This window comes from Mercenaria mercenaria, chromosome 10 (genome assembly GCF_021730395.1).
Source record: "Mercenaria mercenaria strain notata chromosome 10, MADL_Memer_1, whole genome shotgun sequence".
In the NCBI taxonomy this organism is placed as follows: Eukaryota; Metazoa; Mollusca; class Bivalvia; order Venerida; family Veneridae; genus Mercenaria; species Mercenaria mercenaria.
Window position 1 is genome coordinate 49,189,641 of NC_069370.1, and position 12,852 is coordinate 49,202,492.

Here is a 12,852-nt window from a genome sequence, read left to right on the forward strand (position 1 = left end):
ATAGACCGACGGGAAGCAGGTATAGCTTACGGAGTGATCAAGCTGTATTTTATAAACATGTCTCTAATGGAATTATTACCATTTGACCTCTATTTAAAATTGCTCCGTTCTGTAACCAGTAAGTATGAGAAGAACGTTAGATTTTCTCTAATTTGAATTTCTGTAAAACTTGTTGCATTTATGGTCCTTATCCTAGTTGTGTGATTGTACTTCTGATTGGCGTTCCATACTTTGGATTATGCTTAATTTATTCCCGGTTAAATCCGTTGCGGAGCGGCGGAACTAAGTAACCAATCAATAGTTGTCTTTTATCCATTGCTGATTGGTCCATTTATAGCGTCACCTCGCCGCGTGCTCTCTCTTTGCCGGTGAAATTACAAAGTCAACAGCATGGATTACGGAGTAAGTAAATTTGTCTGATTTTTTTGCAAAATAATATTTTAAAATTGGGTAAATGTGATGGCAACGTACTAGTTAATTTAAAGTTCAATGCTTTAACCGTGCTTTCAGGGGTAAACTATGTTAAAAAGTTAGTAAAACAGGGTGCACGCTTTCGGCCGGTGGAGAGTTGAAACACAAAATGGCGGATAATTTCTGGAGCAGACAAAGGAAATTTGTGTTGTTGTCTGTTTTAGGCCGGTCTTGTATATTTCATACCATTTTAAACACATTGCTAGTACGATCGGACCAGATATCAGTTCTATTGTGAAGATCAAATTATTTGACACGTGCAGTTTACCACCAAGATCACTGTAAAAAATGATCTGCAAGTATAGTGTAACACAGGTGCTAGTAACAAAATCCTTTTTAATGTTCTATAGTCCTATATATATTATATATATACGTAGTAAAGGTATGTAGCGGAACTCGAACACAGTGTCCACAAATAAACAAAAAAATATTCAAAATAGTCTGTAACAAGTCCAAACCTTCTCTGATTTACAGGCCTTTTTTTCATCAATTTGGGAATGCCACCGACACCGGTGGAATTGGGAAAATGCTCTCGGAAATTGTCTTAATTGGGACAATTTGCAAATTACCAAAAGCTACATAAATGTGTTTTTGTGTGAAATATTAATGAATTGCATTTCAGTAATTGTTCAACAGTATTATAATTTACCTAAACAGGCTGGTAACATTGCCCGATCGGGCTTATGATGCAAGAAGTAATATTTATTGAAAAATAATGAAGATATTTCTTTCAAACTCGGTCCATTTATTAAGCATAAGAAATGATACAAATTAGAATAAAAATAACTTGGTTGCCTTCAGCTTTGGTAGAATTATTTCCCCTTTTCAGATTTTTATGACACATAATCTTTGAAGTCCAAAAAAATAATGTTCTAATGCTAAGTTTAAATTAAAAAAGGGTTAAATGGCTTTCTAATGCTCTAAATTATTGCGCTAGTACATGAATGTATACATTTTACTCTGCTTTCAATTGCAACTTTATAGAGAAATGCTAGTCCTAAAAGAATTGCTCATACATCTGCACTAGAAACAAAGTATTTACCCTAAATATATAGAATAAAGGTATTGGCGCACAAGTTTGGAGCAATAGAAAGCCATTGAACCCTTTTCTGTTTTAAACATTGCATTAAAACATAATTTTTTGTACTTCAAAAATTATGCATCATAAAAATCTAAAAAAGGGAATTAATTCTAACTAAACTGAAGGCAACAAAGTTATTTCAATCTTGATAAGCATTATATGTAATGCTTAATAAATGGACCAAGTTTGAAAGAAATATCTTTATTATTTGTCAAGAAATATTACTTTTTGTGTTGTAAGCCCGATCGGGCAATGTTACCAGCCTGCTAAATAGGAGAGATCGTGTTTGTATACAAATCCATTGTATATTCTATTTTTAGAACTGATAAGACAAAGACCGGGTGGGCTGTCGCCGAGCATCCATGTTTTTTGTAAACATTGATGTTTTTCTAACGGCTTAAACTTTCTTAAATCATAAACGATATCAATAATTTTTTGATCAATGGAAAGGATAGAAAACAAGCAATTTATTGATAACTTTTAATTTTTATTTCGAGATAAATTCGATTAATTATGAACGCTTAACTTACAGTGTTTTTTCTAAAAGTTTGGAGCATCGCTACGCCGCTAATAAAATCATATATCATTTAAAACGGTTTTTAATTTTCAAAAGTTATTTGAATATAAAAATATGAAAATCGTAAGCATTTCAAAACTTTTTGAATTTTTAAAATCCATAAATGAACGAAAAAGTTATTAGAAATTAAAAATTCCGATCCCATACGCAAACGATGTAAAAATATTTGTTTTGCCCACCGTCAGATAAACAGGTGTTGATGCGTGATGTCAGGGCGATCTCTCCTATAAACATACAAATTAGCAAAACTGTCTTAAAACAGCAAAAACCCTAAAAGGTATAATCATTTGGGAATTTTAAATTCAACTTTGGGGAAAAAAACATACTTTTTTGCATTGGGATTACCTCCTTTTACAGGAGGTAGATTTATAGGGGGGAAAAGCCCTGATTTATGCACGGATGGATATAGCAGTAACTACAGGAAAGATAACTCTTGCAAAGCCTTGATTCAGGATTTCCAAAAAGTGTGTCAACAAAAAAATTAAATGCTCGCGTCAGCTTTTCAAACCCATCTTGTCATGTTACATAGAGGGTATTTTAAAATGCAGTGCTTTAGGGTAAAGCGGATTTTAGGGTATAGAGGATAGATTGGTAAATTTTATATTTACTTGAATTATTGTATAAATTTTCATATCATTCTTTTACTGGCATGCAAACAGACATTCTGACATACATTTTAAATATTTGCTTGTGTTATTTTTCATATGTCATCAAATGTAAAATAAAGCTATCCCCTATAGACTAAATCAGTGTATGTGTAAAAAATGTCAGTAAATGAAAAGTGTTTAATAGAAATTTAAAAAGCTGAATGTTTTTGAAAAGAGAATACATTATTATTCTGATTTATATTAAAGAAGTCTTGGAAAGTTTGTTAAGATGTTGATTTTAAACTTATAATGTAAAAAATGACCAAAGCTATCCTGTACACCCTAAATCAGCTCATATGTAAACAATGGCGTGGAGAGAAAAAACACATGAATTTCTATGAAAAGCTGACTGTTTTAAGAAGAATAGATGTTTTCTGTCTGATATACTGAAAAAAAACATTGTCATTTCTTTGAATTGGAATGCAGGAAAAATTAGTTAGCTATCCGCTATACCCTAAAGCACTGTACTGTAAGATTTTTAAGGCATAAAAAATCCCCTGGATTGAGAGACATTCTAGAGTCTCGAAACAAACATTGTCTCTCGTTAGAAAGACACAAAGTCGAAAGACATTATCATCTTTCTTTTATCAAATTTTCAAAATCAAAATTATTTGGGATTTTTGTTTAAGCATTATAATGCTTAAGCAAACTTCTATGACAATGTGATTCTTGTAAAGCTTACTTGAAATAAAAAGTTGTTTCAGTGAATAGATAATGCGACTGTAATGAAATGATTGTTTTAACCCTTAGCCTGCTGGCGGCAAGTGATTCTGCCTTTGCGACCAATGCAGACCAAGATCAGCATGCACATCCGTGTAGTCTGATCATGGTCTGCACTGTTCGCCATTCAGTCAGTATCTTTTTGGTAAGCACCCCTTTTAACAGTTAATGGTACTGTCCAGATTGAAAGATGAACAAGTTCAATATGGAAATTTAGCAGGGTAAGGGTTAATAATGATTTCATGTTTTTTCAACACTGAAGCTAAATACAGTGTTTCGATTGAAAGACATTTTGTCTTTCAAACGAGAGACTGTCTCTCAATCCAGGGGAAGTCTCCGATCTGATAAAAGTGCAGATTAAAAAATTATACACTGTTTTCCAAAGTGAAAGGACCATGTATTTGAATGCCCAGGACTATATTTATGCTCCCCTTCGCAGCAGGGTTGGTAAAAAACCCGGGTTTTAAGCATATTGCCCAGCCCAGTGGGTAATACTGGGAAAACCCGGGTTTTACTGGGCAGTAGTGGTCAATACTGGGCAATATAATTTTAAGTTCAAACTTCAATATATATTTCAACATTAGTTGACTAACAGCCCATATAGTGATAGAAGTGACACCTGCGCATGCCTAGTCCTATAATGTCTGTAAAAATCTATTGAATAAACATCATTATGATGATGATCGAGCTATTATTGAGCAAGATTAGGGGATTAAAGTTAGAAGTGTGAACAACTTAAATCTAGTCATTTCACTCATGAAAATCAGTTTAGACCATATTGTCATTTCAATCATATAACCATAAAACCTAAGGACCCTGTGTGGAAATGTTCTAATGTTACTGTAGATGATTAAAAAAAAGATTGCAAAATGTAAAGACTGTGGCACTGTGGTTAGTGCCAAAATTGAGAGTCTGAAAGGTCATAGACTGAAATATTCTTCTGCGTTAGTCGTTTTCAAATTTTGGTATTATTCTGACAAAACTCAGAAACAGACTTGTGATAGAAAAAACTGCAAAACTTTTGTTCAGTTACAGGATGCTTCGTGATAAAGAACTGATTGGTAGACTATCATATATGTTAAGCAAAATCTAGATGTGACCTAGCGAAATCTAACTAGAAATGTTGAAAGGTGTTTACTTAACTTTCACATAAAAAATATTTTGTTGTGTAAAAAACCATAATTTTGTTAATGAAACTGTTCTGTCAGCTACTTAACACTTAACCAATGGTTTCAAAGTAAGTAAAACTTAATGTAAGAATTAGCTCACATTTTATAACATGGAAACTCAATTGTTTTGTTAAAAAAGAAATAGAAAAACTTCTTATTGCCCAGTATTGCCTACTTCATTCATTTTTATTGCCCAACCCGGGAAAACACGGGGTTTTCCCGGGCGGGTTTGGCCACCCTGGGTGGGTAGTCACCAACCCTGCTTCGAAGGAGGGGTATATTGTTTTGCAGATGTCTGTCGGTATGTAGACCAATGGCAATTGGTTTCCGGATGATAATTCAAGAACGCTTGAGCCTAGGATCATGAAAGTTGATAGGGAGGTTGGTCATGACCAGTAGATGCCCCCTATTGATTTTGAGGTCAGTTGGTCAAAGGTCAAGGTCAAGGTCACAGTGACCTGGAAGAGTTAAACGGTTTCCGGATGATAACTCGAGAACACTTGGGTCTAGGATCATGAAAGTTGATAGGGAGGTTGGTCATGACTTAAGCAGATGACCCCTATTGATTTTGAGGCCAGTAGTTCAAAGGTCAAGGTCACAGTGACCCTGAACAGTAACACAATTTCCGTACGATAACTCTAGAATGTTTATGTCTACAGTGTTTCAGCTAGCGCGGATTAGAAGGGCTAATTTTTTCATAGCGCAGTTTGTACTTTATTTAGAAAATGGTTTAAAGAACTTGTAAAACACTCATTTTACTAAAATGTTCTTTAAAGTTTAAACTGTGCTTTTTATTAGCTCATCTGATTTTTTGGAAAAAAAGATGAGTTATTGTCATCTCTTGATGAAGTTGATCGGCCTGGTTCAGTTTTATGTTTAGGTCAGCTTTTCTCCTAAACTATCAAAGCTATTGCTTTAAAACTTGCAACACTTGTTCACCATCAAAAGCTGACTTTTTGCAGCAAGAAACATTTCTCCATCCTGCTTTTTGCAAGAATTGTGGCCCCTTTTGGACTTGGAAAATCAGATTTCTTGGTTAAGTTTTGTGTTTAGGTCAGCTTTTCTCCTAAACTATCAAAGCTATTGCTTTGAAACTTGCAACACTTGTTCACCATCAAAAGCTGACTTTGTACGGCCAGAAACATAACCCCATCCTGATTTTTGCAAGAATTATGGCCCCTTTTGGACTTGGAAAATATCAGATTTCTTGGTTTAACCCCCAACATTTCCTACCGGGGCAGACAGAAAATCGTGGGAGGAGCTACATTTTGTTACTCAGAAGCAGTAGCTAAAAATAACCATTGTAAACACAGGTAGCTTGTAGCAGACGATCTTTCAAAATACAGAAGAGCATGCAATTTACTTGCTGTTTTCAGTTGTTAAAGTTATTAATCCAATTTTTGTAAATATTTTCTTTAAAATCACTAGTTTTTCTTTTCTTCACAGGTACTTGATAAGTTTTGTGGGATTTCTTTTATAAGACATTGTTCTATAGGAAGTTGATTACCTATCAATGTTATCATTCCAGTCAACAAAGCAAAAGTTATTCTCATTTGATATGTTGTTTCGTTTGAGAAATTATTTAATTAAATCCAAATTAATCGAAGATGAATGTAACAGTAGGACTGTGAAACACAGTGTCAAGACATGAAATGAAAATCTGGCGGAATTTTTGGAGACCTGTTTCAGTCAATGTATTATCAAGAAAGTCAAGATAATAGGCAATTAGGGAGGACTGTCAAAACAATACACATTCATAGCATCACATTTACTGATAAGTTTGTGGTACTTTGCAACTAGACTTTCATACCAGATTATTCACAAATTCAATTGAAAATAATGCATTGAGTGGGGAAAATGGAAAATAGTTACTGTGGAAACAGAACAGTCAGAAATTACAACTTATTAATCTAACACAAGCTTCAGTAAATAAACACTACATGTACTAGTTATATAATAAGTATTTATTCACTTCATGCACATAGTAAGTATAAATCATTTTCTGAGATAAACACAAAGGTTATAAAAAGCAGGTATACAGAGGTGACTGTGAATGTTATGAATAATCTTCTGCTGCAGTATTTTTGTTGCTAAACAAAGCCAGTGCTTATTCTGTTTACATTTCTCTGCTCTCTGAGGTTATGACCTCTAAGCCCCTCCCGGGAAATTCAAATTTTTGACTGTTGAGATTTTAAAAAAAATCTATAAGTATACTTTCTTGACATTTTTTGAAAAAAATAAATGCACCAATAGAAATGATACATATCAAGGTATAAATGTGCATGTTTTAATTTTTTTTTTCATTCAGGAGTTCTTTCAGGATTTCAAAAAAGGGTTCTCTGATGTTTACCATGCATATTTTATGTAGAAACCTGCCCCAGAGCCATCTTCCTGCTTTTATATCCCAGTTGGGGGGTTTAAGTTTTGTGTTTAGGTAAACCTCTTTACGGTTAGACTGGCATCAGTCGTTAGAGTCATTACCTGTAAAGCACTTGGCCATAAAATCCTCTCTGATACCACTTTCTCATAAAATTTACTATATCTCTAGCCTCTGTCTCTAACGACTGGACAAATGCGATCCTGAGCCGGACAAATTTCATACCCTCTGATAATCACTATCTCATTAGAAATCATTGCAGACACGTTCATGATGTAATGTAACCTTTGGCCGACTGCCCCAAGGGTTCAGTAAACAGGTGCTTTGCTTTTATGACTGGGTGAATAAGCCAGAGAGGGATCAATTTTCACTAATTGTAAAATATCCCAGTAAGTGTATATAAAATACAATTTAAATTTGAAATATATAGAAAATGTATTTATCAAAATAGTATCGATTTAATTCTGTTTATGAGTTGTTTGAATCCTTGATAAGAAAAAATGAGGGAAGAGATTTGAAATTGAAAGACAAAAACATTTTGAAATATTTTTTCAAGATACCTTCAAATCATTTTGTGAATGAATTAAAAACAATTTATTCAATATACCTTCTAAGACTTTTTATTAATTTATATTAGAGGATAGATTAATATCTGCTATAAATCACAAAAAATATTTTCTTATCTATAGTCCCTGTAATTTCATATCGGATTGCATATTCATGTTAATTAGACTTTAGTGGTCTCTGTCAATGGCATGGTGCAATGTATTACATCAATTATGATTCTGTTTAGATACTAAGTGAAGACATTCTGTGCACCAGGGTGCTAAGTAACAAAATGTAACATATGGCTTGAAAACTGGCCAACAATAATTCTAATATATATAGACATGTACATGTAGTTGGCAACTTCAGAAAATCATATCAATCTGAAAGTTTATATGTGCAGAATTGTTTTTCGATCATAGCTAAAATTAAGCCTATTTAATGATAAATTTAAAAGTGGTTTAAGGGATGTGATTTTAACTTTTTCATGAAGATTTTGTATGTAATATGGAAGAAGCAATAGCATATGGAGTACAACAACTAGGATATACAAATATTCGTGAAAATCAGAAAGAAGTAGTAGAAGGCTATTTATCTGGAAAGGATGTATTTTTTTGTTCCCCAACTGGCAGCGGAAAATCTTAACATTCGAAGTTGCACCATTTGTGCAAAGCTACCAACGGGATAGTAAAATTCTGCCTGAAATATGTTGCATTGTTGTGTCACCTCTTGTGTCTTTAATGAAGTCGCAGGAGAAAAGTCTTCTGTCCAGAGGAATAAAGGCACTCTATCTATCTGACCTAGATTAAAAAACCACTAACCATCAGGTCCTTAGTGATGTGTTGAAGGGACAGTACAGCATTTTACTCAGCAGTCTTTCTTGTTAAATCCTATTTTTGATATTAACTTTCTTTAAAATTTGTCAAAGGTTTGAATATTCGTGAATATGATAGAATGTTTTATTGACTCTATTGTTTTGTATAACCTCCCTTTAATACTCTAACTATAAGAGTTCATATGCAATATCAGAAGTAGGGAGTGCTTTTCTAACCATGTAAATATGCATAACATCTACTTGGAAAGCCATTTCATCTGTTTTTAAGATGAAAATCTAAAGCATTATGGAACTCGAACAAATTATTTCATTGAAATTTAGTGTTGAACTATAGACCAGCCAATAGCACAAACTATGGATCGACAATCTATAAAAGGAGTCATGTAATAGTTTTTACTGTTTACTGGCAAGCCGTTCGGGAAATGTTGTATGTTTTATAAGCATAGCTATTTTTATGGTTTTGTCTTTAGGCAAACATGTGTTGCACTATTGACCAGTAAATAATTAGTACGGTAATAAGGATTCTTGTAATAATATGTATTAACTATGGTTTATAAAATACTGACCTGTAATAAAGCTGGTTCATTGCTACTGGGTGAAAAAAGAGGTCGCTTAGAATCTGGTTTGCCTGTAGTTAACATCCTTTTCTGTGATACAGTTCCATGAGATTCTTTTAAATTTGACTGTGTTTGCATGAATAATTCTTTCTTTTTAATTAACTTGTTCTCTGCAGAAACTACCTTTCGCATACAACATTTGCAAGCATGGTCAGCAAAACTGTATGTGTCACTTATTTCAACACAAAGAAGCTTTTCAATATAGTAAGCAGTGAGAAGTTTCCCTGTTTTATGGAATAGTCGCAGTCTGTTTCCGATGGATCTTTAATTATTTTCCCACACATGATACACAGTGTTTTCTTACTTGTAGGTGGCAACTGAATTCTTGATACCGGTTTGGTCGGTGTTTTAAATTCCATTTTAGTTACCTTACTATCTTAGGCAGTCAAATTCCATAATAAATGTTCCAGAAACAATGATAGGAAATATATAAATACACTTTCATGTTGATCTTGTTAATAAAATTGCAAACTTATATATGAATTACCTATACATTTTATTCTCCATTTTCTGGAGTTTTAAGCCTCATTTATTACCTTGTGGTCAGTGGTAATGGCATAACACTGACTTGTTCATTGGGCAATAAATCTTTGTACTGTTAGGACACTGATGAATCCTCATCGAGGTTATGTAAGCCGAAATCGCATTTTATAAGTCTGTTGAGATAAGCCACAGTAAAAGGGAGCTACAGAAAATTTGAAATATATTTAAAAAAAAAAAAAAAAAAAAAAAATGGGAAATGTTAAATCTCAACAGACTGTGTAAGTCTACTTTACGGTCAAAGCTATTGCTTTAAAACTTGGAGCAGTTAATCGCCATTAAAAGCTGACACTGCACAGCAAGTACTGTAACTCTGCATTGCTTTTTGCAACAATTATGGCCCCTTTTGGACTTAGAAAAAATCATGTGTATGTCAATATTTCTATTATACGGAGACAAAAAATCAGATGAGCATCTGCACCCGTTCTGTTTGTTTTGTAGTTTTGAAAATAGAACTGAAATAAATGAACTTGAATTTTAGTATTTGTTTTTGTTCTTGTAGTTTATAATGTAGGTAAAATTAACTTTGATTTCCCATCTTCCTTTGGCTCCAACTTTTGCCAGATGGCGAAAGTGTTGGCAACAGCTAAAAAAATATCCAGAGCCAACCCTGTAAATGTAACTTCGGGAATTTTAGTTTGAAATTGGGGAGAAAAGACTATTGGCCATTGGGGTTGGGCCCCAAATTGGCCAGAAAAAAACCACTATCAAAGGAAAAGCTTGTTAACACTCTAGAGGTAATATTTATATCCCAATCTTCATGAAACTTGGTAAGAATGTTTATATTGATGATTCCTAGGCCAAGTTCGAAACTAGGTCAGTGGGGTCAAAAACTAGGTTACCACTCAAATCAAAGGAAAAGCTTGTTAACACTGTAGAGGCCACATTTATGACCCTTTATGAAACTTGGTCAGAATGTTTTATCTTCATGATTCAAAGGCCAAGTTTAACAGGTGAGCGATATAATAGGGCATCATGACTCCTTGTTTGACAGAAATTAGTTAAGATTTGCATACCATTCCATATTTTGTCTAAACTGTTTTATATAATATATGGCTTTGAAACTTTGAACACTTGCTTACGTCATGGTCACACATTGCCATATAGAGCAATACTTATCCAAATCTGCAAGTACAGGTACATTGTCTTACCTATTTTTCTGCCTTTGTCTGAAAATCTCTGGTAATATAAAAGATAAAGGGAACAGGGAGCGTCTGTTAGGAGATGTAACTGTTTTTGTAGTAAAGCAAGGGTCTACCTAGTGTGGAAACAGTTTTCTAACCATCTTAGTCGAAGGTGTCGGGATTTACAGTCTCTGATCAATTGGAGGGGTTGCATTTTTACGAATGGATATATCTCTTGTATTGTATGAATGGTATGAAATGATTTTTGAAGGTGTTTTAAGATTTACTCTTTTTTAAATTTCAGTACAACGGATACAGCGGTGGTGGTGGCTATGATGATGGGTATGGAGGATATGGAGGTGGTTATGATCAAGGATATGGTGGTGGTTACGGGGGTGGTGGTGGATATGGCGGCGGTTATGGAGGTAGTAACATTGGATTTCTTCCAGAATGAAATGAAACAAAACAGCAAAGATTGACTTATGATGCTAGAAAAGAGAATTCCTTGTTCATATCCCTTAGTATTGGAAAACAATATTTTAAGCTTTGTTGTAGGTTTTCAGGCCCAAGTATTGAAATTTTTATGCTCCCCAAAGGGCGAGCATATAGTTGCTGCTTCGTCCGTCCGTCCGTCACACTTTTGTCCGGAGTATAACTTGAAAAGTATTGATGGCATTTATTGAAACTTCACATATTTATAGAGGCCATTGAGACTAAGTGCAGTGTCAGAGAATCATAACTCTACCTTAACTAGTTTTTGAATGATCTCCCTTTATTATACAAAGTAAGGCTTGTCCGGAGTATAACTTTAAAAGTATTAATGGCATTTGTTTGAAACTTTACAAAATAATAGAGGCCTTTGGCGGAAAATGCAGTGTCAAAGAATCGTAATTCTAATTTAGCTAGTTATGTCTCCCGCCACACAGTGGTGTGGGAGACATTGATCTACTCCAGTGTGTGTGTGTGTCTGTCACAAAGCTTGTCCGCACTCTTTAAGTCGAACATCTGACATCTGATCTTCACCAAACTTATACAAAATGTGTCTGCCAGTAAGTGCTGGGCCAAGTTCGATAACTAGCTAAATCGGCCTAGGCACTTCGGAATTACGGCCCTTGAATTACCAAAAACACTTGGCTTTCTTGCGCAGTTTTACCCCCAAACTGGGCTTATACTACTAGTAGTATAGGCGTCCTTTTGGTGTCAAGAAAGGGCATGCACATGTGGATTAAGTAAACAGTATATAAAGACTGACTTACTATTTAGATGATAAGGCAGTTGTGGGAGACATGCGGCGCTTAAAAGCATCTTTAGTTTTTGAATTATCTCCCTTTATTATACAAACAAATAGCATTACTTGAAAAGTATTAATGGCATTTCATTGAAACTTCACAAAATGATAGAGGCCATATTATTAAACTCTACCTTACCTAGTTTTTGAATTATCTCCCTTTATTCAATTTTCTTCTTTTTAATAACTCCGTGTCTTTGGTTCTTGTATGTTATTCCCCATATTGGGACAAGCACATGCATCGGGGAGCATCATTCGGTTTTACCGATTCCATGTTTGTTATAGGAATAATTTTCTGCAATGTATACTGCATTTTTGAATTGCTTTATACAGGTTTTTAGCTCATCTGAATTTTTGAGGAAAAAAATGAGTTATTGTCATCACTTGATCCGCGTTGGCGTTGCATGGTTAAGTTTTATGTTAAGGTCAGCTTTCTCCTAAACTATCAAAGGTATTGCTTTGAAACTTGCAACACTTGTTCACCATCAATAGCTGACCCTGTACAGCAAGAAACATAACTCCATCCTGCTTTTTGCAAGAATTATGGCCGCTTTTGGACTTGGAAAATATCAGATTTCTTGGTTAAGTTTTATGTTTAGGTAAACTTTTCTCCTAAACTATCAAAGCTATTGCTTTGAAACTTGCAACACTTGTTCACCATCATAAGCTGACCCTGTACAGCAAGAAACATAACTCAGTCCTGCTTTTTCCAAGAATTATGACCCCTTTTGGACTTAGATAATCAGATTTCTTGGTTAAGTTTTTTGTTGTCAGCTTTTCTCCTAAACTATCAAAGCTATTGCTTTAAAACTTGCAACACTTTTTCATCATCATAAGCTGACGCTGTACAGCAAGCAACA

The 12,852-nt window shown here is 34.2% G+C and overlaps 1 protein-coding gene across 7 annotated transcripts in view; it reads left to right on the forward strand.

Moving 5' to 3' along the window:
* The first annotated feature begins 298 nt into the window (after positions 1 to 298).
* LOC123561630 (heterogeneous nuclear ribonucleoprotein A1, A2/B1 homolog) overlaps positions 299 to 12,852 on the forward strand; it is a 28,091-nt gene continuing 15,537 nt past the window's right edge. For 4 of the 7 annotated variants that reach the window (XR_006688470.2, XM_045354131.2, XM_045354134.2 and 1 more), the window contains exons 1-2: positions 300 to 402; positions 11,009 to 11,129. Coding sequence is in view for 4 of the 7 variants with exons in the window: in XM_045354131.2 (XP_045210066.1) it covers positions 391 to 402; positions 11,009 to 11,129 (133 nt within the window). In the remaining 3 variants the exon portion in view is untranslated. Of the gene's footprint in view, positions 403 to 11,008; positions 11,130 to 12,852 lie in introns of all 7 variants that reach the window. The other 3 variants (XR_006688468.2, XR_006688469.2, XM_045354133.2) reach the window with 2 other exon arrangements.